The sequence below is a fragment of the Cannabis sativa genome, chromosome 1 (assembly GCF_029168945.1).
Source record: "Cannabis sativa cultivar Pink pepper isolate KNU-18-1 chromosome 1, ASM2916894v1, whole genome shotgun sequence".
Taxonomy (NCBI): domain Eukaryota; kingdom Viridiplantae; phylum Streptophyta; class Magnoliopsida; order Rosales; family Cannabaceae; genus Cannabis; species Cannabis sativa.
The window spans coordinates 15,035,963-15,062,588 of NC_083601.1; the positions used below are offsets into that span (position 1 = coordinate 15,035,963).

The 26,626-nt window shown below is 32.1% G+C and overlaps 2 protein-coding genes across 2 annotated transcripts; both read right to left on the reverse strand.

The window, feature by feature from the left end:
• Nucleotides 1-8,661: 8,661 nt before the first annotated feature.
• LOC133031151 (uncharacterized) lies at nucleotides 8,662-11,288 on the reverse strand. Its single transcript, XM_061104566.1, has 7 exons — nucleotides 10,486-11,288; nucleotides 10,317-10,401; nucleotides 10,106-10,201; nucleotides 9,893-9,991; nucleotides 9,660-9,803; nucleotides 9,400-9,576; nucleotides 8,662-9,240 (listed from the first exon to the last, which is right to left on the reverse strand). The coding sequence occupies exons 1-7, from the start codon at nucleotides 11,004-11,006 to the stop codon at nucleotides 8,956-8,958; spliced, it is 1,407 nt and encodes a 468-aa protein (XP_060960549.1). The 5' UTR covers nucleotides 11,007-11,288; the 3' UTR covers nucleotides 8,662-8,955.
• Nucleotides 11,289-11,879: 591 nt separating this feature from the next.
• Nucleotides 11,880-13,709, reverse strand: LOC133038795 (uncharacterized). The gene is made up of 3 exons (XM_061117124.1): nucleotides 12,521-13,709; nucleotides 12,375-12,429; nucleotides 11,880-12,284 (listed from the first exon to the last, which is right to left on the reverse strand). The coding sequence occupies exons 1-3, from the start codon at nucleotides 12,613-12,615 to the stop codon at nucleotides 11,880-11,882; spliced, it is 555 nt and encodes a 184-aa protein (XP_060973107.1). The 5' UTR covers nucleotides 12,616-13,709.
• Between the last annotated feature and the right edge of the window lie 12,917 nt (nucleotides 13,710-26,626).

The window sequence follows — 26,626 nt, forward strand, 5'->3', positions numbered from 1 at the left end:
TCTATAACTTGAGGGAACTTCCTTTGAGACGGAGGGCTATTGTCTCTGAACGGGGACTTTGGTCGTGAAGGGCTTTCTCTTGGAGTAGTGCTTGGTGATTCTTGTTTCACATGAAGTAGGTAGTGGGGAATGGACACCTCGGTGTAGTCGAGAATGTCATCCATGATACCCTCTAATTTTTCTCTTGAAGTGTTGGCTTCTTGCATGGCGTGGGCTGAATGGTACAGATGTTCCGCGAGTTTGTATGACTCTTGCTTGGCCTCCGTGGCTCGTAAATGAGCCTTCTTTATAATTTTTTCGTGTTCGTGGAGAACAGACTCGAGCCTTGCACAGTTAGGACATCCTGACATGGACGCTGAACGGAGTCTTGGACTCCGTGACGGTGTACCTACGGGTCTTGTGGAAGAAAAAGGATGCGGTGGGGATTTTTGAGGACTTGTTTCAAAAGGGTTGAAGTTTTGGTAAGGGTCCATTTGATGTAGGTAACAGTAAAACGGGGTTTGATAAAATTGCTTAGTAAATAGACATAACCTTTACTTATATAGTGGGTTGGTGGGTTGATGTACACGTGATTGGGTTGATGTAATAATATTGGTTTTCTTTTTCCGAATTTAACCATTTCATAGTTAATAAATTTTGACAATGGTAATATTTGCCCATTTATTAGTTAACCAATTTTAATAGAAGGAGAAGGTGAATCAAATCCCACAAACAAAATCTAAGCAATATCGGGAAAGTACTAAGTGATGTGACATGTTTATATTAAAAACAAATTTACGTACGTTTTTATGATTTAAATAATAATTTCCAGAATTAAAGTAAAAATAAAATGCTTTTAAGTATTAGTACAGATGGAAGACATAATGAATGATGTGAATTGATTTATTACAGCCGTATAAAAATGTCACATCACCATCTTTAAATAATAAGTACATGGTTTGAAACATAAAAAATAGTGTTTTTATTTTTCAATCTAAAATTCAAAATAATACCTAGATTTTGTTTTTGAAAATATTTAACTAAATCAAGAATTTTTATGTAGACCCACCTTTTGAGTTTATAAAAACATAAAATTGTTTTCAAATCTTAAATAATAACAGGAGTCACTCTGAATTTTTCTGGTTTTGTATTTATTTTTTTTAAAATTGTTTAAAATAATGATAATATAAAACATACTTTGAAGTTTTCAAAAATTAAAAAATATTTGTTTGATGTAATTTTCTAAAAACAGAAATTATTTATTTATTCTTTCTTTTTTTCTTAGAAAATAAACTTCAATAAAAAAATTAATAAATATATTCATAAAAAAGAAATGCATTTTAAAAGTTTTTTCAATAATAATGAGATAAAGTAATTTGGAAAAAAAAAATTGATGAAATTAAACTCCGACAAATAACTTTTTGGTGTTCTGAAAATTTTATATTTTTTTTATATTTTTTTTTAAAAAAAAAAATCTTCTGAAAATATTGTCAAACACTTATAATTGTAGGCACCCTATAATTGTATTATTAAAAAAAAAATTTAAGTTGTTAAGAATAAAATTTATTTTTTTAATTATAGTGCCAAAACACCATCTAAAAAATTTGTCAAAATGAGTGTTTGCCTTCTTTTTTGTTAAATGTTGTATTAATTTAAATTTACTAGCCTAAATTTAAATAAGAACACAAAATGTTTCTAAATAAAATAATATATATAAAAAAAAATCAATATTAATTGAACATAAAGATCAAATGTGAGGTCCCATGCACCATATGCATTAAAATTTAGAATTATAAAATTAATTTTCAGAAAAAGAAAAAAAAAATGAAACTGTATTATATGTATTAACATAAAATGTTATAATATATTGATATCAAATCATGGTGCTCTTAATTGTATTAATCCTAATTATTTTATTAGAAATAAAGTAACTATATGTAGGATGTTTGTCTATTTATAGAGATCAAAATATAAGGTACATAGAATAGAACATTCCCTACAATTATAATAAATAATAAAAACAAGTTTTTTTTTATAATATTTGGCACAATACTCGAAGAATTCACGTGACATGTATGACTTTTTTTTTTAATATTTTGGTCGGATCCCACAGAAGGAGTAATTATTTAATGAATACTTTGTCACCTAAATATTTAAATGTTATGGTAATAATAAGTACATGGTTTAAATGGTGAAATTTAAAAAGGTGATGTGACATCTACTCATTTCAGTCGTGAATAATTTATTAAAATTTGACATCATAATCGTTGTTGGTACTACTATCATAATTTATTAAATCTGACCTAATTGATTTGTCCAAATTTGAATAAGAAAAATGTCATATTAGTATATTAGAGCCCAACAAATATTAAATCTCCTTAAGTAATTACTGGTAGGTTTCGTGTTTTGAAATAGTATATTAATTAACTCAAATCAGGGAATCCCATGAGATCTGCATGTCAGAATGTAGTCAGTTTGATTTGATGTTACACTGTGAAATCGCTGACGTACGTTATTTAAAGTGTAGGAAATACTCCATTTAATGTCAGTGAGTACACTGTGGGACGTACACAGAAAATTAAATATTGATAAGACAACTATTCATTTTTTTAGTTAGTATCTACAAATTAAAGAGGAAATAGTCCATACTTGGTTAAGAAGATTACAATATTTGTACAATTTTTAAATAATTCCCAACAACTTAAAAACGTGGTCCTAAATAGGAAATGGTTCAAAATGTATTAAAATAAGTAATGTACGAATAAATATGTTCGAAATTATAGTTTACATTTGAAAAAAAATCTTATTATCTCATTAAATTCAAATATTGAGTAAACATAATTGCACCGTACTGTATTTTCGATTTAAGGTACTCTGCACGTATATTGATGTACGTTATTTTCAAACTTGAACTTATTGAGATATGGGAGATCCAGCTTCTGACGTACATTGAAATACGTTCCAAACATATTTTCATATAATTTATTTCTGTGACTGTTGAAAATTGATTTTAGGGTTGGAAAGACATACGTAGAAATACGTTATTAGAATAAAGAAATCTTTTATATATGCTAATTAATTTGTAGTAACCACATTACAATTTCTCACTTCTTGATTACAATAAAGTATTCAACATTACAATTTTCAAATAATAAAAGTGAACAACCAACTAATGGATTAACATTTGGATTAACCCAACAAAATAGATTAATTTTTGTCTTTTGTTAATAAAAACTCCTACAGTACATATGATGTGACATATATATTTAAAACTCACCCAAGTACGGTTTTATAATAAAATAATAATTTTACCTAAAAATGTAAAAACGCTGACATTCGCCTCCCGCGTATCATTTTGTTCCAGAGTATGGCGCACCGTTGTGTCAAATATGATAGATAACACTCATCCCTCGGTGGCCTTATTGGAGGTTTAGGTTCGGTTGGATGGCATATTTGGGTGCCCGTATTGGAAGTTGTTCGGGCCACCCTACTCCACCCATCCGAAACCTTCGTCAACGTTTCCTGAATATACATATACCACATACATAAAATTTTTAAGAAACCATTCGTAAAAATATAATTTTTTAAAAAAATAGACGTAAATAGTTGAGTTATTACCGAAATTTCTAATGAGATGATTGATTGAATTGCTGAAATTCCCTTGATGCACCTACAACACACGGTTGTAGTGCATACCAATCCTTTTGTTTACACATCTTCACTTCGGTGCAACAACAATACATAATTTACTTTTTTTTTTATATATATATTATCCCTATACAAACGTCTACAGATAGGGAGTGAGTTTTCTAGGAAAGAAAACAATACTAAATTGAGAGGTGAAGGAGTAAGGAGAGGTAGAGGGGTATATATAGTACTTGTGGATGTGATTGTTGAGTGTAGTCTTGTCAAATATTACAAAATAATAATTAATATAACCCTAGGTACGGCTAAAGGTGGTATAACCCCAAGACAAATTTGATTTTGTCAATCCCTTGAAAAACGTAATTTGAACAAACCCAACCCCCTATTAACTTTTCCTTGGAAGACGTAATTCCAACCAACGAAATTATCGATTTTGTTGTGGTTTGGTTGATTGTGGTTAGAAAAAATTTCTCTTTTATTATTATTATTATTAAAAAACTGAAATAATGAGCTATTCACATATTCTCACTTTAATAATTTTAAAATATATTAATTCAGTGCTTGTACGTTTTCTTTTATTTTTTTTGCCAATTACTTTTTTATTTATTATTTGTATATGACTCATGACATATATAGTAAAAATATATTTTTTTTAATAATAATAATATACGTGTCAAACATTCTCTTTTTTTTTAATTTTTTTTTAAAATATTTTAGTCTTTTTCTTTTTTTTTATATATTTTGTTAATAAATAAAGAATATTTAAATTTAAATAAAATTTAATGTATGAAAACAAGTTACTACTTTTAAATTTTTTATATTTGAAATTAGAAAATGAAATAAAAAATAAACTTATTTTTATAAAACTATTTTAATAAGTTACATTTAAAACATTATATGAGTTACATTTAAAAAAAAAAAAAAAAAGTAACTTCAGGGTATCTTAAATAATATAATAACATAATATAGCTTAAAAATATAAAAAAGTAACAAAAAAATACTTTTAATATTATTCTTCATTTTATGTTTCTCACATATTAAAATGAGTACATACTGTTACGAATACAATAGTAGTTTGAGAGAACAAGTGAGTGTAGTAATAAAGTCTGGAGAATAGTGACTCTGGTACGCTTCATGATGAAATGAGTACATACTGTGCCACAACGGGCCCGTAAACACCGCAAGTCACATTGTGAGTCGTACGAATGGTTGATTGTGACTCAGTACAACCCGAGGTCGAACTGGATTCGGTGAGTTCGTTGGGAGAGTAGTGATTCCGGTACCCCAAAGCTAACTTGAGTACATATGGTGCCACAACGGGCCCGTAAACACCGCAAGTCACATTGTGAGTAGTACGAATGGTTGAGTGTGACTCAGTACAACCCGAGGTCGAACTGGATTCGGTGAGTTCGTTGGGAGAGTAGTGATTCCGGTACCCCAAAGCTAACTGGACTACATACTGTGCCACAACGGGCCCGTAAACACCGCAAGTCACATTGTGAGTCGTACGAATGGTTGATTGTGACTCAGTACAACCCGAGGTCGAACTGGATTCGGTGAGTTCGTTGGGAGAGTAGTGATTCCGGTACCCCAAAGCTAACTGGACTACATACTGTGCCACAACGGGCCCGTAAACACCGCAAGTCACATTGTGAGTAGTACGAATGGTTGAGTGTGACTCAGTACAACCCGAGGTCGAACTGGATTCGGTGAGTTCGTTGGGAGAGTAGTGATTCCGGTACCCCAAAGCTAACTGGACTACATACTGTGCCACAACGGCCCCGTAAACACCGCAAGTCACATTGTGAGTCGTACGAATGGTTGATTGTCACTCAGTACAACCCCAGGTCGAACTGGATTCGGTGAGTTCGTTGGGAGAGTAGTGATTCCGGTACCCCAAAGCTAACTGGAGTACATACTGTGCCACAACGGGCCCGTAAACACCGCAAGTCACATTGTGAGTCGTACGAATGGTTGATTGTGACTCAGTACAACCCGAGGTCGAACTGGATTCGGTGAGTTCGTTGGGAGAGTAGTGATTCCGGTACCCCAAAGCTAACTGGACTACATACTGTGCCACAACGGGCCCGTAAACACCGCAAGTCACATTGTGAGTAGTACGAATGGTTGAGTGTGACTCAGTACAACCCGAGGTCGAACTGGATTCGGTGAGTTCGTTGGGAGAGTAGTGATTCCGGTACCCCAAAGCTAACTGGACTACATACTGTGCCACAACGGGCCCGTAAACACCGCAAGTCACATTGTGAGTCGTACGAATGGTTGATTGTGACTCAGTACAACCCGAGGTCGAACTGGATTCGGTGAGTTCGTTGGGAGAGTAGTGATTCCGGTACCCCAAAGCTAACTGGACTACATACTGTGCCACAACGGGCCCGTAAACACCGCAAGTCACATTGTGAGTCGTACGAATGGTTGATTGTCACTCAGTACAACCCCAGGTCGAACTGGATTCGGTGAGTTCGTTGGGAGAGTAGTGATTCCGGTACCCCAAAGCTAACTGGAGTACATACTGTGCCACAACGGGCCCGTAAACACCGCAAGTCACATTGTGAGTCGTACGAATGGTTGATTGTGACTCAGTACAACCCGAGGTCGAACTGGATTCGGTGAGTTCGTTGGGAGAGTAGTGATTCCGGTACCCCAAAGGTAACTGGACTACATACTGTGCCACAACGGGCCCGTAAACACCGCAAGTCACATTGTGAGTCGTACGAATGGTTGAGTGTGACTCAGTACAACCCGAGGTCGAACTGGATTCGGTGAGTTCGTTGGGAGAGTAGTGATTCCGGTACCCCAAAGCTAACTGGACTACATACTGTGCCACAACGGGCCCGTAAACACCGCAAGTCACATTGTGAGTCGTACGAATGGTTGAGTGTCACTCAGTACAACCCCAGGTCGACCTGGATTCGGTGAGTTCGTTGGGAGAGTAGTGATTCCGGTACCCCAACACTTGACCCCGTATAAATGATATTTCAGCTTATGTTCGTTTGGAGAGTATGGACTCCGGTATGGTCAACATTTATAATAATTAACATACATGTTGTCATATGATTAAAAGAAATAAACATACAAATTGCAAACTCAATTAATACAGAAAAAGTATTGCATAGTCTGTTTATTAATTTTGGCCAACATGTGTATTTGGACATAACATAAAATATAAGAAAGTTCATACAATTCCATTAAACCAAACTAAACCAGCTGTATATGTGGTTTATTCATGTGGGGAGAAATATTTATGTGTTGTACTTTTAACTGTTCATAGAGTTAACATAAAATATTATTTTAATTTGATTGGACTGCTTGTGATTGATTGACACTACTTTTTTGTATATAAGTATAGTGCACCAAAGACTTTGAAGCAAATATTTGAGAGGCAGCACGAAATATGCTCCCCAATTTTAATATACTCTCTAACGTTTTCAAAGAAATTCGGTTTCCCCCCTAAATTTATTTTCACAACCTATTTCCACCATAAGGTCGACGGAAACACTCATTTTCAAGCCTCACTAACACCCTAATTTGGTTTGTTAAAAAAAAAACATGGTGGCTGGTTCTGGAGAGGACCCCTACGGGTTCGAGAGGGATTTCCCTTCATGGAAAAATTCACTTGGGGGACACCCCCATTGCTACTGTGGTGATCTAGCTTATGTTTGGACTTCTAGCAAGAGAGCAAATCCGGTCGTCGCTTCTTTGGATGTCCGCACTATGTAAGACTTCGAACGCCTTAATAATATTTTAAACTAGGCTTTGTAAATATGGTGATGTACTTATTTTAAATTCAGGAGAACAACGAAAGTCGAGGATGTGATTACTTTTGTTGGATCGATCAAGCTCATCCTAAAAAACCTGCAGACACTACTCTCGGTTTGCGAAACCAAGTAAGGAGTTTGGAGAAAGAGAAGATGCACCATGAAAACATTATTAAAAAATTATATTTCATTATATTTATTTGCCTCTTCATCATTTGCCAACTTTTATTTCGTTAGAGATATTGTATGTGGTATGATGTTTATTTTATGTTTTTTAAGGACGTAATTCAAAGGAAAGGTAGGCATTTAAGTTGGTTCTATTAAAAATTTCTTAATTACTATTTCGTCATTGATTGTGAATGTCAATATGTGCGTAGTACAGTAATTAATCTAGTGTGAAATACTAGGATTTAAAGATAAATATCGGTAATTTTCACAATATAATCCAAAAAGTGTCATAATAACTTAGTCAATATTGTTGTGTTTCACTAATTTGCATTTTAAAAATACTTCAACTTTTTTTTTTCAAAGTTTAATGTTTAATAGATTGCTACCATTTTCATACGTTGATGTTCAATACATTGCATTTTTGAAAAACAGTAACCTTTATTTATTTTGGTAGCTTTTAATTGCATTATTTACAAATGGTGAAATTGTGTGAACGCCAGAGTTATTATGTCTCATTACTGTACAGTACTTTAACTATGTGTTTAATGTTGAATAGATTGGTACCATTGTTTATAATTTTTAATATGTTGGAGGTATCCATATAATTGTTGTAAAGGTTGATGTTCTATACACTGCATTTTTGGAAAACAGTTTTTTTTATAGCCTTTAATTACATTATTTAGAAGTGGTAAAATTGTTACAAAGGAAATTGTGCGACAGAGTTATTATTTCTCATAATTGTACTGTACTTACTCTTTTTGATCCAAATTTATGTCCAAGGCCAGAATTAATGCCTTCGTTGTTGAGTGTTTTTATTATTTTGGACATAATTGGAGTAAAATTGGTCAATTTCATTTTGAAAATAATGTACTTCACTATCCAAAACCTAATAGTACTGGCAAAATATAACAACAGTAATAATATTCACAATAATAATGGGAAAGTACATAAGTATAAGTATTTTTATTATTTTGGCTATGGACATCATTGGACTAAAACAGATAGTGCGAAAAAGAATGTAAAATTGGTTGGTTTCATTTTCAGAATAATGTACTTCACATATTGTTATGGTAAAAAAAAATCCAAAACCTAATAGTAATGGCAAAGTATAACAACCGAAATAATATTCACAATAATAGTAATAATGACCATACAATAATAATAATCAGTTCCACCAAATTCTAAAAACTACCACAAGTCTTACCCTATAGTAAATTATAAAATCACCAACATTAGTGCAATTCCAAATCACCTAACAGTAGTATGATGCAAGTATATAACATGACTGAATAAATATAATTTACGACCTAAAACCTAACTTTTGTAACCATTGTACTGAACATAGTAAATATATAAATAAAGTAACTTTTGTAATCATTGTAATATACTACTTGTTACTTATGGCCAGCCTTTTAGAATGACGTGTTTTCGGGGACTTGCTCTTGCCAGTCCACATGTTTTCGGACCTGGCCTTCGCTGTGCTGAATCGGGGGTCTCGAGGAGACCTTGATGGACTACGTAATGGTATAGTTGTAGATGTTGATGGAAGAACTTTTGTTTTGCTCAATCCAAATTGCTTCTTAACTCCCTCCATCACAGCATGTTTAGCCTTGTTACTCTCGTGGGTGACAATTTTCCCAACACAATCCAGTCTGGCTTCAATAGGATCAAACTGCAGTGTACATTAGGAAACCAATTCAGTAATACACATGACAACCAAATCCATAGAAACAAATCCATCAAAAAAATAGATTGACAACTCAATTTTCACAATATAAACAGTTAGTTAACTGGATGAAAACTTAAACTAAAGAAATCAACATTACATTACCTCTTCCAATATTTCATTTTCCTCGAACAGTGATTCCATGTACTTCATTACAAACATTCCACAATCGTGGCCATTTTGTTGTTGTGGGTAGTCCTTGCTTGAAGAAATAATTACAAACTCGCTGAAATTCAGGTCTCCTGGCTTGACAGGGGCAAACAATTGGTCCAAAGTCTGGAGCTGCAAAAAAAATTAAAACAATCACAGTTGAGATTAGTGCAATTACACTAATAAAACGGCAAACCGTGTACACACGTGCATACCATCTCTACGCAGGTGCTCCGACGTGACCTCTTATGCATTGCAGAAGACAACGAGTCCCTAATTTCCACTGTTGTATTAACCATGCTCACATTCGCCGCAAACCAGTGCGGAGCACTATCGGTATCCAGTAGGGGTACCACCATCTGCGACAAAGTAAAACAAACAACGTCATCGGAAAATTGAACTACACACATTTGATTCAACACAAAAGTTTCAAGAAAATGCAAATTACAGTGTGACATAAACTCAAATCTGCATCGTAATAAAGAGTGGACCACTCTTGCTCCTTCGCCATCCTCTCCACAGTCATCGTTCTTCCAAGTAACTTGCTCTGCACAATAAGCACACATAATAGATTACATTTTAAATAAAAACATAGATTTAACAGAGTTTACAGCACAAATACAAAAGATTCATGTCCACTTTTAAATATCAAATTTCATACCGAAATTCTGGTGGGCATAAACCAAGTTCTCTTACTTCCAATGCCGTTGCGCTTCTTCTCTCGAAAATTCATGATTTGAGCAAAGCAATCAATGACCTGACATTTACACAAACAATATCCGTTATGTTGTCATTCATACAATTTGTAAATGGCATTAACTAAAATAATGAACTACAAATTTCAAAGCACCCAAATGCCAACTTCTACGTACACTGTTTGATATATCGGTCTCCGGTTTCATGCATTTGAAATACATCCGCTCGACCTCAACCTTCCCAAAATGGGCTAACACTTCACTGAAATACCAAACAAATAATCAACAACGAAACGAATGTACTAATATCAACTACGTACACAGTAATCATGACACATGAGATTACCTCGGATCATTGGCGCTAGAGAAAATGTAACGGAACAACTCGTACTGTTGATTTGAGTAACCCTTCTTCACAGTGAACGGACCAATCACCTTCCCTCCAGATTCTTTGAATCTTTCGAACGCAACATCATCAAAATCATCCTTCACTGTCTGCTCAACTTCCTCTTTTACAATAGCGGGGAGATCTTCTCCCCAAAAGTTCATAACCTCAAACGAATCATCAGAAACAACCACCTTAGTTGGAACAACGACCTTCTCTTCTGATAGATTAAGTGAAGGGACACTCTCTACATCATCAACATCCTCTTCCAATTGATCCTTCGTCCCTTCACCATCCTTTTCCTCGACACCCACGTCATCCTTCGTCCCTTCACCATCCTTTTCCTCGACACCCACGTCATCCTTCGTCCCTTCACCATCCTTTTCCTCGGCACCCACGTCATCCTTCTTCTCGGTCTCCCCGTTGAACGAAAGCGAGCGCTGAACTTTGCTCGTCTCAGGTATCTCCAACACTTCTTTCATAGTCCCCTTCCCAAGGTAAGTGGAGAGTACCTTCAGTAACAGCTCTTTTGCGCTGCTCACCTTCAAATCAAGCCGGAATACCTCATCTTTCAACTCACACACAGCTTTGTATATTGCGTCATTTGTGGGTTGCCCAACTGCAGCGGATTCAAAACTTGGCAGTAACACATACGTGTTAGTCAACTTCACCTGCTTAGTACACCAAAAAAACTAGTTAGCATATCTCTCAAATAAAATTCTAACGCATTAGAAAATTGAAGTACTAAATGTACCTTTCCACTTGTGTGACCACCACGGTCTCGAATCCACTTGTACAACGACTTGCCGGTGTTTTGTGGTCCAAAAGTCAATTGGAGCCACGGTTCGGTCCACGTGAGTAGGCATCCGATCTACGTGCGTCAAATATACAAGCTGCCACCAAACAAAAGTGCATACATATATTACCACACCGGTACACGAGAGAATAAAATTACTACCATCACAATAATTCGAAAACTTACACCGTAAAAATATCGTGCAACCGGAGACATTTTTGGTGTTCTTCGTCTTATGCGGTGTAGAGAGCTCATTAGATATCGATATCCGGCAGTCGCCCAATTCTTCTTCTTAATTGACCTTATGTCAACTAAAGAATGCATGTAGCTAGTGCTGACCTCGGTACCATTCTTCGGCAGCAACACAGTTCCAATACAGACAAGGAGAAACTTAATGAGAAACAGGTAGTCACTGTCGCTGGTTTCCCTGAGCTCATTCTCCAGCAAAGTCAGGGAATACCTGTAGTCCTTGGCCTTGAAGAGGACGTCAAACTCAACCAGGTCACGCTGACTTTCGGTTGCCACGGGTTCTCCGCCATCCCGGATTCCCATGACATCCTCAAACAGCTTGGAGGATAGTTGGATTGTTCTTCCAAATATCTCCGGTAGAAGTGGTTGGATCCACGTGATCGATCAGCCAACTAACTATCTTAGCGTCTATGTACGGGGCATCCTCCCTTAAAAATGTTGAGAAACCGGCATTTCTCACCATTTCTTTTTGAGCCTCGTTGAGCAGTGGGACTATTCTCCCCAAACGCTCGAATGAGCAACGACCAGAAACTTGAACGTCCCCCACACCTTCGTTGTTGTCAATCCCTGGCTCAACAGATAATGTCTCCTTCACCTTCTTCCCTTTCCCTCTACCACCAACCTTGGAGGGGGAAGCCTCGACTTCGTATGCAGCCCAATTCTCAATCTCTTCATCGCTAAGAAGCTTGAATTGCTCCTTAAAACTACGAAGCACCTGCAATATTAAGACTCGATTATTAACAAAAGTACGCTAAATCAAAGATAAAAAATATTAAATGTGTATAACACAGTCAAAGTCACTCACATCTGCTTTAGGTTTCTCTTTGTGTGCATCAGCATAAGCATAGAAATTGGCTTGGCTGCATCAATTAAATAAAGGAATGGAATTATAAATATTATTTTCAAAACCAAAAAATATTACCACTAAAATAACTGCCACAAATAACTCACTAGTACTTCGGCCAAGCTTCCTTCGGATCCTTCTTCTTTATCTCTGCTGCATCCTTTTTGTCTGCAGCAGCCCCCCTCTTCCGTTTAAATACCATTTTATAAACCTATTACACAAGACAAAATAACTTAAATTAACAAACATTCAAAACACTAAAATATTGGAAGACAAAGACTTTGAATAATTCATGCAATTGTCTAACATTTCAGTGTATTCATGACATCCCGACACTTAATTTTCTATATGTGTACAATAACAGGTAAGCATCTCTTCCCATATAACATAATTTCATAATATGTATTACATGGAAACTGTTAAGTACAATGTACCAATATGCCTAAATAATGGATTCTGTAAATTGTTAGTTTTGTTATAATTCTAATTTCCCAAAAGGAAAATTCAAATAAGATTAAAATTCAATTAAAAGCAATGTCAATTTCCCAAAATCGAGTGGGTTGTACCAAACCAACAACTCCAGTTACTGATTGGAACAAAAAAACCGCAAAGTACAGCAGTTCACAAACAATTAATAAAATAAACAAGTAATAATAACAATAAAAATCACTCATCTTGTTGCAAAATAGTCTCCCTTTGCTTCCAAGTTATCATATTTTCCTAAGATAATTTACTATTACAATACCATCCCAGCAAAGTCAGTTATACAGTATTCACTTTTAACATACAATGATGCCAACATATGTAATATAAAATATAGAAACAATTATATTAAGATTTTATTGTAGGCATCTCAGTGTAGATGCAGAAGGAACATGAAAATATACACTGAGAAGAATAAATAATAAGGATCTACCACAATTTTTTAAACTTATTTTCTATCCCTTCCACATTTTTCCCTATACCTAACATAGTCAAAAACTCCATAATTCTTCAAAGGAGAATGCAACTAATGTTTTACTTGCTAACTAGAGTACTTACTAATGTCTTATTACACTTCCTCAAGTATGAACATTAAGCTTTGATGGGGTTGCAAAATGGGACTTCTAAACCTTGTCCACTTCTATATTACTTTACAAAATAGCTTTCTTTTGATACTATTTTATAAGATGAATTCTATCTGCATAAGTGAAAAAATTTCGAAAGGGTTTTAATTTCATAAGGTCTCAAAAATGTACGAAAATTTTATTTTCTATAGTACAAATATCTTTACAAAATTTAAAACATATCTTTTTTTAAATTATTCTTATCCGAATTTTTAATAGTACTCCTAATTTATCTGTGTTAAGTTTTTAATTCAATACACAACTTGTTTGGTTTGATAATATCTCCTATTTCTATTAGGATATTTAAATTGTATGACATTATGCTCAGTACCAATAAGTTTAGTGCCTCTAAAATTGGTACCATACTTACAAATACTTGATGTTTTCATATTTTATCCCAAAAACAAGAAAGAAAGCAAAATCAGTTACATAATGATAAGATCACTAAAACAATATCCAACCTAATATTATAGAACTTGTGAATTATATTTTTGGGGTGTTGCTCAAAAACATATGATACATTTATATCTTTAGTCTTCACCGTACACATAACTGAAAAAGATAACATCTTTTTCTCTAATACCTATACATAAGGCCATAATAATAATAACAATACAACTATTTTTGTTTTATTGGGTTCAGATTTTTAAATTGAAATGAGTTTTGTCATATTGCTCAAAAAATCTCCATTTATCCAATCCCCAAATATTCAAAATCCAAACAAGTCAACTAACACATTTCACAAATACCGAAATCAAAATACCTAAATCAAAACCCCTAAATTACAGTGCATTCCACTTTAAATAGAAATACCGAATCATATATTCATAAAAAACTAAAACGAAAAACTCAAAACAATTTAGAGTACATTCCACACATACAACCAAGCACATGCACGGGGGGAGACAGAGAGAAAGAAATACAAACTCCATTCAACACAAAACCAGAGAGAAAGAGATAGAGAGAGATAGAGAAAGTAATACCTCCACACAGAAATGCACAATCCTTGCAACACCTCACCCTCCACACCTGAGACAAAATGGAAGATATTAAGTACACGAAAATGCAAAAACACCACGTTCGCTTGAAAAATGTATTTTTTTTTTCTGTGAAAAGTATGTAAAGTAGAACGGACAAAGTGTAAAACCCACCGTTGACACTCCCTGTAACAACTCCAACAATGGCAGACTTCGAGTAATGTACACCACAGTGAACAAAATGTACAGTATGAGTTTCACCAACTCAAATGAAAATGGAAAATGGAAAATGAAAAAGAAAATGGAAATGAAAGAACTTTGCTTTTGCCCTAGCAGAGACGAAAATGGAAATGAAAGAACTTTGCAAAATAAACAACAAAATAAAAATAACAATGAAATGGTATAGTGGAGAGGGACGACGGTTGATAGGTTGATAGGACTTGATTGATGGATGTAACTGTTCACTTTTCCATTTTTTAATAAATTTAAATTTCAAAAAAGTAGCCGGTATCCATTTATTTAACCCTACATACCCCTACATCAACCCCTACATCAACCCCAACCTTTGGATCAAAGTAACTGCCCATCCGACGGTTACAGTACATCACGGATCGCAATCCGTGTCCGTACAGTAACGGGACAAAATCCGGTCCCTATATATATATATATATGCACTTGAAACTAATAAAATTAAACAATACTAAAATGTTATATATGAGGCATACTTTTTTTCCTTAATAAATGTGTATAATATTTAACTTTTTTTTTAAAAAACTCAATATAATATTTAACTAGATCATATTTTATGGACACAAATCATTAAACTTAAATTAATTTGACCTTAGTGGCATATGGCACATGGGTTTGGATCGTAAATTATTAACTAGGGTTATGTGTTATTACTAGTTTGCAGTATAGTACTTGTGAATATGATGATACTGATGAAAGTTAATGGATAAACAATTGAAAAGGACATACGTGGCACTCGAGTACTTATCATCATAGCAAGGCGCCAAGTGTATTTGGTACATGTGCCGAGCATCTAATGGTAGCATTTCTAAGACTGTTAAAAATCTACTTATTATTAAAAAATATAATATTTTATTTTTCTTCACATTTTTATTTTTAAAAATATTTTAATGTAAAAATATTATAATTATAATTTCACATTATTATTTAATATAAATTTAAATTTTTAACTACAATAATTCTTTAGTTTCAATTAATATTAAAAAATATAAATAGTATTAATGTTACTGCATAATATAGTAAATTTTTAGAATAGTTTCATTTTCTCTTCAATAATATCATTTTAATATTTTGAAATTTTTACACAAAAAATTCAATTTACACAATTTATTACAAAAAAACCCCTACACGCTTACATCATCATTTTTATCTTTCTTCTTTCTTTTATTACAATTATACCACTTACACATCAATTCCATGCATAGACATGTGTGCCTTCCCTATCAACCATCAATCAACTTCCAATCACTTCCCTCTCTTTTTTCATTTTATTTTCATTTGATTTTTGATTTACTTTCAATTTTTTTTTTTTGGAAAATCAATAACCTCTATTGTTGAAGCATAACTACCCACTATTCATCACAGTTTTTTTTTTCTCTCATTTTTTGTTCTTCCAAAATTTTTCAACTCCCACTAAAGCCACGATTCCTCACGGTTTTTTCCCTCTCAGTTTATTTTTGTTTTCAATTTCTTTTTAAAATGGCTATCACCCGTTCATCCTCATCTCCTTCCCCAGTTCACAAAAAAAAAAATTCAAAATGGGATTGAAATCTCTAGCTAACAAAGCAAAGGGTAAACGTCCAATTATTGAAGAGGAGGATTCTGATTTTGATCATCCTTTAACCAAGCGCGGGAGGCCACATCCTAAGAAGAAATCAAAGCTCAGTGTGGAAGAGAAAATTGTTGATGAAGTTTCTGGGAAAAAAGCTAGTGTTGCTACCGAAGTTCGAACCGAGGTTGGTTTTCAGTTTCATTTTCGTTTCCCCCTTTTTTGAACATTTTATTGTATTTCCCCCAAGCTTACTTCTATTTCTTTCCCTTTGTTCAAGTCTTGTATTTCCTGTCCTGATTCCTACTTTTGCCATTTTTATTTTATTTTTTTTTGTTGTTAATAAACTATTAGGAAACTAAAATAAAACTATTAAGAAACGTTAAAAATTATTTCAGAAACTAAACATTTCTCAAAGTGTTTTCTCCTTTTCTCTTTTCCAAAATAAATTCCTGCAAAAAATGGAATTAAACTATTATAAAATGATTATGCAACTGTAAATCAAATTAAAAACCACAACTATTTACTTAAATTAACATAGTTGTTGTCATTGTGCCTTTTCATCATGTTTATTTGAATCAGATGAATTTCCAACTATTATAAAACTAATTTGCCACCATTTACATAAATCGTACCTTGTATATCTGCTAGTTTTTGGTACACGTCAAGTGACACTCCTTCATAATTTGTAAACCATTTTAAAACGATATTGCAACTGTAAGGCAACGCAAAAAATTAAAAACAGCCTTATTCGTAACATGTGGTTCCTTAATTAGAATCAGATCTTGTTTTTTGTTTTTAAGAATCTGAATTGCCTGTTGTAAACCAGTGAATCAACTAGAATGCAACTGTATATGACATATACTCATTTTTGAATAAATTTTCATATCATACATTTTTTTGGATTCGAGGGGGAGCTCCAGATCCGTTTAATACAGAATTACATTGCTTGAATCTGGATTTTCGAGGTTGGATTGAGTGATTTTGAACGATAAAAACCGAAATCAAATGTTTAATTTCAGTTTCTTCACGGTTTTTTCTGGTTTTTTTTTTTCCTAATTTTCTGTTTAGATCATTGGATTTCTTCTTTTCTAAGCAAATTCGCCGGAATTTATGGTTGTTCTACACTCGTTCTGGTTCCATTCTGGTTGCGTAGCAGATTGGATCGATGGAGGTTTCTTCATCATTTCCGTTCGTGATGTGCGGCTTAAGGTATAGACCAGGTGGTATTTTTGTAATTTTTTTAATGTGGGCTGTATAAATGTTGATTGGGCCGGCCCATAGTAATATTGTAATATTTTACCCTTTTTGGAATTTTTCTGTTTTTTTCCCTAATATTTTTTCACATAATATATCTATCTCAACAAACATCTTCTAAATTTTTACATGCTCTAATAATTAAGTAACACTTATAATTATTAAAATATTCTAATATTAATAATTTAATTTTTTTTATTATTATTCACATAAAATTTGCAATCTTCTTTAAAAAAAAAAAAAAAAAAAAAAACTCTAAATATTAACAACTTTAAAAGTTGCAGTCTCATCATAATTTTTAGATAAAAAAACACTTTACATAAAATTAATCTTAAAAATTAAACTAGTAAAACTATTTGAATAGACAATTGACGGAATAGGAATGTCAAACTCGTATAACAAGAGAGTTATTCTGATATAAATATATAGAGTGATTCTACAATACACCCCTTTAAAAAGATATATTGGTGCATCCTTAATTTGTTTCGGCATCTAGAAAAAAATTTTAGTCTAATTTTTTTTCATATTCATGTACGTTATAACTATTTAAAATATCTTACAAAATTTTGAAAAATTCGGAATAATTTACAATATAGAAAATAATGTTTAAACAGTCTATTTTACACGCGTATAAAATAAAATAGTCACGCGTGCAACACACTGTTTGAACATAATTTTTGGCATGTTAAACTTTTCCAAATTTCTTAAAATTTTGCAAAATGTCTTAAATAACTATAACGTACATGACCATGAGAAAAAATTTGACTAAAAAATTATTTCGGATGCTAAAACAAATATGAGTGCATTTAAGGGGTGCATCAAAGAATTTTCCAAATATATATATATAAATTATACATTGAGTGGTGGAGGGGTTGGTTTGATTATTTTGGATGATGGAGCAGCAGCAGTAGTGCACATTGCTAAAAAAACCAAAAACAAACACCTTTGGCAGATATAGAGAGTGCTTTAAATGGATGCTTTTATTTTTTGGTCTAAAATTCACACAAACACTATCTCTATATATGCATGTCTTTGCACGCACATGGCTACCTCTTTTCTCTTCCCTTAACTCACTTCCACGTTTCCCACTCTTGTCCCCACCTCCAATCATTTCTTCTATTTAATTATATCAATTTATGCATTTATTATTAATTTTGTGTGGCTACCATTGCTTCTTAAAGTTATTAATATATATATATATAGGTAAATAAATTGAAGACTATCAAGAAAAAAAATAAAAAAATTGATCCTAGGGGACAGGAGGATAATATAACGTCAACATCTCAAACACAAGATTTTTTGTTTCACTCATGTATATATGGAACTGATACTGATCAATGCACCCATTTAATACTCAATGCGCTTTTTCTTTTCTTATGTTATTTTTTTTAATTAGTGGCGCATGAATTTGCAAAATATATTAATAGGAAAAGATTATTATGATAACTTTACACAAGTAACACAACCCACTCACAATACAAAAAAGAAAAAAATATGTTACAGTTTTTTTCGAAAAACTGCCGAGAAAAGCCAAATATTAAAGAAAAAAATTACAATTGTACATCTTTAAATTGCTATGATGTTATTATTATTATCTTTCTACACCACCACATTAATAACATGATGCTATTTTTAATATACTAATAGTTCATTGAAAGAAAGAAAAAACCAACATATTTTGTAATTTGTTTGTATTGTTATATGTATTTTTGAAAAGGGTATGTATGTAATTTAACAAGAAGAAGCCTAAAATATTGTGACTTTTATTTAAGTTAGGCTAATTAGTAATTTTTTTTCTCGAACTTTAACATGTATCAAATTATGCCCACTGAACTTTTTTGGTCGTTAAAAATTCCTTCTGAACTATTGAGATTATTAAATTTAAAGATTTTTGTCTAATTTCATTCAATTTTATTGTTTCAGTGATTGTTTATGTACTATACCATGCTCCCTTTACTTTGATATCTACCAATCATTCTCCTCAAACTTTGATATGTACTAAATAATGCCCCTGAACTTTCATCCATGTTAGAAATTTTTTACTAAAATTAGATAAAAGTCCTTAAATTTAATAATTTTAATAGTTCAGAGAAAATTTTTAACGGCCAAAAAGTTCAAGGGACATGATTTAGTACATGTCGAAATTCGGAAAGAAAAATTGCTAATTAGCATACAATATGTGAGTGCATTTATCATTACTCAATATATAATATCAAATTAAGAAATTTACTTTAATCTTTGTGTAGTTTAAAACCCATTACATACTTGAAATAATTTTCCTGGGTTTAATTCATTAAAATCTACCCCTTTTTTCCACCCTATGCAGCATATAAAATAAATTTGCCTGAGTATAAGAAAATAGAGAGAGTTAACAAAGAAAATAAAACTAAAGAAATTCGCACAAATGATATATGATGAGCTATAATTAAATCCAATTAACAGGTGTAGGAGTAGTGGTTGGATAAATTGATGGTCAACAATTATAAATAATGAACATGCATATTATAAATATAAAATATAATATATATACTTATTTTCAAAAAAATTATGTATATATATAAAATATATTAGGATTTTTACTTCTGAATTTTCACATATATTAAATCATGCTTTTGAACTTAAAGCCGTTAAAAATTCTTTTAAACAATTGAGATTGTTAGATTTAAGGTTTTTCTTTTTTTCAATTTTAGTAAAGAAAGTCTAACATAGATACAAATTCAGCGAGCTTGATTGGTACATGTCAAAGTTCGAAAGATATAATTTAATAGATATCAAAGATTAGGGAGTATGATTTAGTACATGAACAACCACAAAATTAGTAAAATTAAATAAAACTGGATAAATGTCCGTAAACAATTTCAATAATTTAGGAAGAATTTTTAGTGACTAAAAAATTTAAGAGAAGTGATTAATTTGTTATATTTTTAAATTTAAAGGAAAAAATTTTAATTAATCTATTATTTAGGATAAATCTATTATAATTAACTTGATACGTTTGAAATTAATTAGTCTATTATAATTAACTTGATACGTTTGAAATTAATAATTAGTCTATTATAATTAGTTTAAATTTTAGTAATAAATATTGATTTAATATTTTTTCAATACTACTCTTTTTTTTTTAGCCGTAGGTGATTACTTTTAAATGGTTAGTGAATTATTTTCCCTCAAAAAAAAAAAATGGTTAGTGAATTTTTATATTATTTATAATTAAAATATATGAGACTAATATTAACTTAATATCAATATATCACTTTTACGGTGATGGACATAAAGTGTCCTTTAACATTTTTTTTTATTAATTACTTGGAATTTTTCATTATAGAACGAACATATGCATTTATTCACCAAATTATGACTGTGACACGTTTACCATTAGTCGGTACATATAGTATAAATAAAAGTGAGCAATGAGAGCAAAAAACATAACATTTTTTTGGTTTTTAAAAAATAGATATATCTATAGCTGTGGACGGACATGATAATTAAGAAAATTAAGAAAAAATATATTTTTTAATTAGCTATAATATATATTTGTAATTAAAAATAATAAATTTGATATAATAATTAAATTATCTTATATATATTATAAAAGTTAATGATTTAAATCCTAAAAAAATATTTTATTTTTAATATCTCTTCTCTAATTTTGTTTTTAATATTAATATAGTATATAGCATTGATATATAATACTGTTTGTAATTTGGAAATTAATCATTTACAATATAGCAAGAAGTTACTACTTTAATTCCTATTTTAAAAATTGATAATTTTGTATTTAATTGTATAAAGGCATGTGCAGATCTATGAATAGGAGATGTTGTGCGAGTATCTACTGGACCTAAATTATCACTGGGTTCTCCAAGTACGTTGAAAATTCGTCTTAGTATCGCTCTGCCGACTGGAACACTTAAAGAAGCTCCTGTGTCAATCACATCTATTGAACACTTTAAAAATTTTTATTAATAATGATGGTCGGTTACGGTTCTTCAAGAAAAAAAAAAAAAAAAAAAAGAGTTACCGTTTTGTTCTTTTCTAATTTTGTTTTCTTTAATTAAAGGAAGGCCGGAGTTAATTTACTTAATTATTTTTGAATGGAAGAGGGCATCGGTATTAATTCTAGGGTTGTTCAACCACATATATCGAATTACATAATTAATTTAGGCAAAATAATAATGATAATAATAATAAAGAAATAGGTGATTAGGTAAGCTAATAGTTCTGTCACAGTGGATATATGTAATTGTTTCACTATTTAAAATATTAATAATATTGGGAAATAAATGTGAGGATAATACCCTTACGGTAACGTATATATATAGTGCTTAATTGAGACTCAAATAGGGGAACATGTTTTGTTTCAGTAGTCATTAATCAAAATCCAATTAATGATATCAAGTCTCAAATTTGGGAAACAGAGGGTCATGAGGATTAGATGAAATGTTCTCTAGAAATGATATAGAGGAAATTTGGCCGATAATAAAAATAAATGTAATTAAATTTAAAGTAAAGTATTATAATTACTGGTTTTTGAGATGGGACCAGATATTGGGTTTATCTACCAAAATGAATGGTTGGCTCTACCAAATGTGTCTATAATAGATGAATCGACCATTGAAATGGATGTACCTCATTTTCACTCGCTAAGGCCATTTTCAAATAATGCTAAAATTTGTCGCATTGAGAATTAAAGAGCAAAATTAAAGAAACTTCATTATATATAATGACTTCTCTTTTGGGTAATTTGGCTTTCATCTCACAAATTATTAGACAGAGTATTATATGTTGAACAAATACTGAAAAATGAAAGAAGAATAATATTACTAAATAATATTTTTGGATTGAGTTGTAGACTAAATCACTTTTTTTTAAGACGTTTACATAACTGTTTAAAAATATGCAAGCAGTCAAAAATTATCGGTCGTTCCCAGATTAAAATAACCCAATCGAAACATCATTGTATCGAAACTTTACTGTACGATAAAGAACCGTAAAAAAAACAATACTCAAATACTACTGCTCAGAATACTTATGAAAAATCGTGTTTTTGCAAATGTCAGTTGTATATAAGAAAATATAAAAACTGTAAGTGTTTGCAGCAGCAAAAGTAATTCTGCTACAGCAAAACAGAACAGGAAGAATATAAAATATTTGCAGAAAAATAAATAACTTGACACAAGAGATTTATACGTGGTATCAGTATTCTCACGAACACTCCTAGTCCACGGGGCCACGCCCTGAGAATGAAATCAATTAATAAAGTATCAAAATTACAAAGACAATTGACTTAAACAAGTTTAGACTCCCTCTAAAGTATTGCCGCAATCCTTTGTAATCCACTTTATGAATCTGACTTCTTGAAACACATTCAAGCCCGAACTCCCTTCGTCTTTGAAGTGTGAGTGCTTACTTCCTCCCAAAGTAAGGCTTCAACAAGTCTTCTCCCGAAGACCAAGTGATTACTTCCTCCCGAAGTAAGGCTTTATCAAGTTTTCTCCCAAAGACCAATCTCTTGTTCAGTCAAGTAGTTCTTCACAACCTCTAGGATAGAGAGAACCTAGATGAACAACTAGGCTCTCACAAAACAAAGAAACACTCTCTTCTCTCAAAAGATAAATGCAAAAAATGAATAATGGAAGAGGTAATTCGAATGGTTGCTCTCTAGGCTCTATTTATAGACCATAGAAACCAAAGAGGCAACCACAAGTTCGAATTAGTAGTTGTACAAAAACTTTCCTAAGAAAACACGATCTGCTACATCAGAATCGGATGCTGACGCAACAGATCACACCAGAATCGGGAAACTTGCTAAAATCGGGTCCGATCTTCTATCAATGCTTGATTCCTGCCAAAAACAGATTAGATATTCTGATTGTATCAAGATAAAATCGAAATCAATAAGGAAAAGGCAATAATCAAAGTTTTCCTAAAAAAGATAACTTTCCAAAAGAGAATTTCTTTTCTTTTAAGAAGTTTTCAACAAAGGAAAGTTCAGCTGAAAGTGCAACTTTCCTAACAAGGAAAAGGGCAACTAAAAACCGAATTTATAAGGTAAGAATCCGAATATGAATGCTCAACAATCTTACCATAAATGGAAAAATTATTTTGTCAACTAACTTGCCAAAAAAGGAATTTACAATCTCCCCATTTGGCACTTTAGATGAACAAAATAATTTTTAACACAAAGTACATGCAAGTTAAAGTTAGCCATAACAAATAACTACTCCCCATGAGTAACACAATCAAAAACCAACAATAACTAAAGAAACATGCTAACTTTAAAAGATATGTTCACAAGTACGAATCAACCACAACTCTCCCTGGAAAAAGGGTCTAGAGTTGATAAAAACAAATTGAATGCTCAATAAAATGCACATTAATTAAAAAATATTTTGACAACTAAATTGCCAAAAAAGGACCTAACAATCTCCCCCTTTGGCACTTTAGATAATCAAAATATTATTAATTAACAAACACCTACGAAACAAAGTTAGCGAAACAAACATAAAAACTCCCCCTGAGAAGCACAACATTAAACCAAAATAAAAAGCTAACTTTGGCCAAAGACGAACACAAACACAAACACAAACCTCAACTCCCTCTAGACAGTTGAGTATACAATTACTCCCCCTTTTTGTTTATCTGTAAGGGCCAAAGACAAAAAGAAAGGAAAATATAGAAATATGTCCAACAACAACAAAAAGAAAGAAAACTTATGCCCCATAAAGCTTGATCAATGAGGACAGCTGCTTGGACATCTCTTGCTGAACCTCCTCCATGGCAGCAAGACGATTGGAGCAGCAAGAAGAGCATTTGAGGGGGCTTGTTTGGATTCCACCATTTTCCTTGGATGCCCTAGGTTCTTAGTTGTAGCAATGAATTTCTGAAAGAAGAATGAGAAACAAAGAAGCAAGAACACAAAGAAATAGGAATCGGGTAGGTAGTGAGTTAAATGACAATAAATTAGTTTATATAAACTTGGAAGCAAGACAAGAAAAGAAAACCAATTTTGAAATTTTGAATGGTAACCACCAGCCCATGAACAAATAAAAGGAAACCGCCCACTCTCTTGCAACTCATTTCCTTTTTTTAAAAAAAAAAATAAAAGGAAACTAGAATTACCAACAATATTTCCAAAAATGAGTCAATCTTTCAAGATTAAAGACACATTACCATATAAACGATCTATCTTTAAATGGAAACATATCAAAATAAATCAAAGAAGAATAAATATTGATACTTACCATTTAACCACAAAATTTCCTTAGCCCATGAATCAAGTCACCACGCCTCCTTTTTTTTTTTTTTAAAGAAACCGAATATAAAATGTGTACAATAAATATAAGAAATTCTAACTAAGCAATTTAATCAAATATCATTAAAAATTGACAAAATAAAATACATGTTATGCTTTCAAAAGAAAATAATTAATTAGTTCTCAGGAACAAATCATACTTAATTGATGTTGAGGAAAAAGATATGCATGTTACTAAAAATTGTGAACTAGGATTTTCAATTTAATTTAGTAGAGGAGACTTACAAATTTGAACACACTTGTCAGACATAAGTGTGTGCAGTGAAAATAGGATCATTGTCCTTGGCAAGATTTTTCATTTTCGCCTTTTTCAATTTGATCCCGCAACTGGATGCTATCACACCATACTGAAGGTAGCCCTTTTCTATGGTAGTGCATCCTCATCATAGTTGCTAATTACAATGTTCCAGCTTACTCAAAAGATGACTTTCACACCTTAGTATGGGTAGCTCTATTCCAGCAAGGGGCCTGACAAGTAACTGAAACAAAAATTGCTCAACTCTGTAAAAGTACATTAATCTTAGACACAAATAAAGAGTAACATGAACATTTTAACACAACATCACAAAGTATGATAAGAATGAGATCCTAACCAATTATAATCTAAAAGCATAAACATGATTTGTCAAATTAAAATGAAAGAAGATTAAATGCTAGAAAAGAAAAAACTTAACAATATTGTACAAAAAAAATATGAACAAGAGAGATTAGACAATGCAAACTCCCAAAGACTTTCTGAGGGAGTCAAAACGACTTGAATCTAGGGTCTTGGTGAAAATATCAGCTAATTGTTTTTCAGTATCAACATATTCTAATTGCAAAGATTTATTTTCAACAAGTTCCCTTATAAAGTGATGCCTTATATCAATGTGCTTTGTTCTAGTTAGTTGAAAATGATTTTTAGAAATATTTATGGCACTGGTATTTTCACATGCAGAATGACAAGTGAGAATAGATGTGAGAGTATATCAATTATCAACAGATCTAAACCCTTGTAAAATACATTGTTTATCACTGTTAAGAACAAAACAATGATCATTGTCAAAATTGACGGTATACCCTTGATTACAAATCTGACTAATGCTAAGTAAATTAGCTTTTAGTCCCTCAACAAGCATAACATTTTTCAACCTTGGTAACCCTTCAAAATTGAGAGTTCCCATACCAATGACATTTCCTGTTAAGCCATTACCAAACATGACCTCACCACATTGTATTGGTCTGATATTCACTAAAAAATCCTTGTCACCTGTCATATGTCTAGAACAACCACTATCAAAATACCACATTTGAGAAGCAGCACTTTTATCAGAAAAACCAGCTAGACATTTTTCTTTTTCAATCCATTTTTTGTTTCAAAGCACTATGTTTCTTTTGAAAAAATTTCAAATTACCAAATAATTTGTTTTAAACATATTTTGCAACGTGAAACATTTAGGCCTGATATGTCCTTTAATACCACAAAAATGACAGATTGGAACAAACCTTCTTACCTGAGATCTTATCCTTTTTGAACTTACTGGAGACTTTGCTTCTGTAGACGACATTTTTGTTGCAGCAGATCTTAAATTTGCAGCATCAGGTAAATTCGCTGGAACACTAGATTTTACAAATTTTGTTTTTCCAGAACTTTCAGTACCATTTGATCCAAGACCAGCAAAGCCTCTTTGACCTGCATTCTGAACTTCCTCAAAAATAGAAGATCCAGGGTTAAGCATTTGAATATTTTTCTTGAAATTTTCAAGTTCCTTCTTTAATAG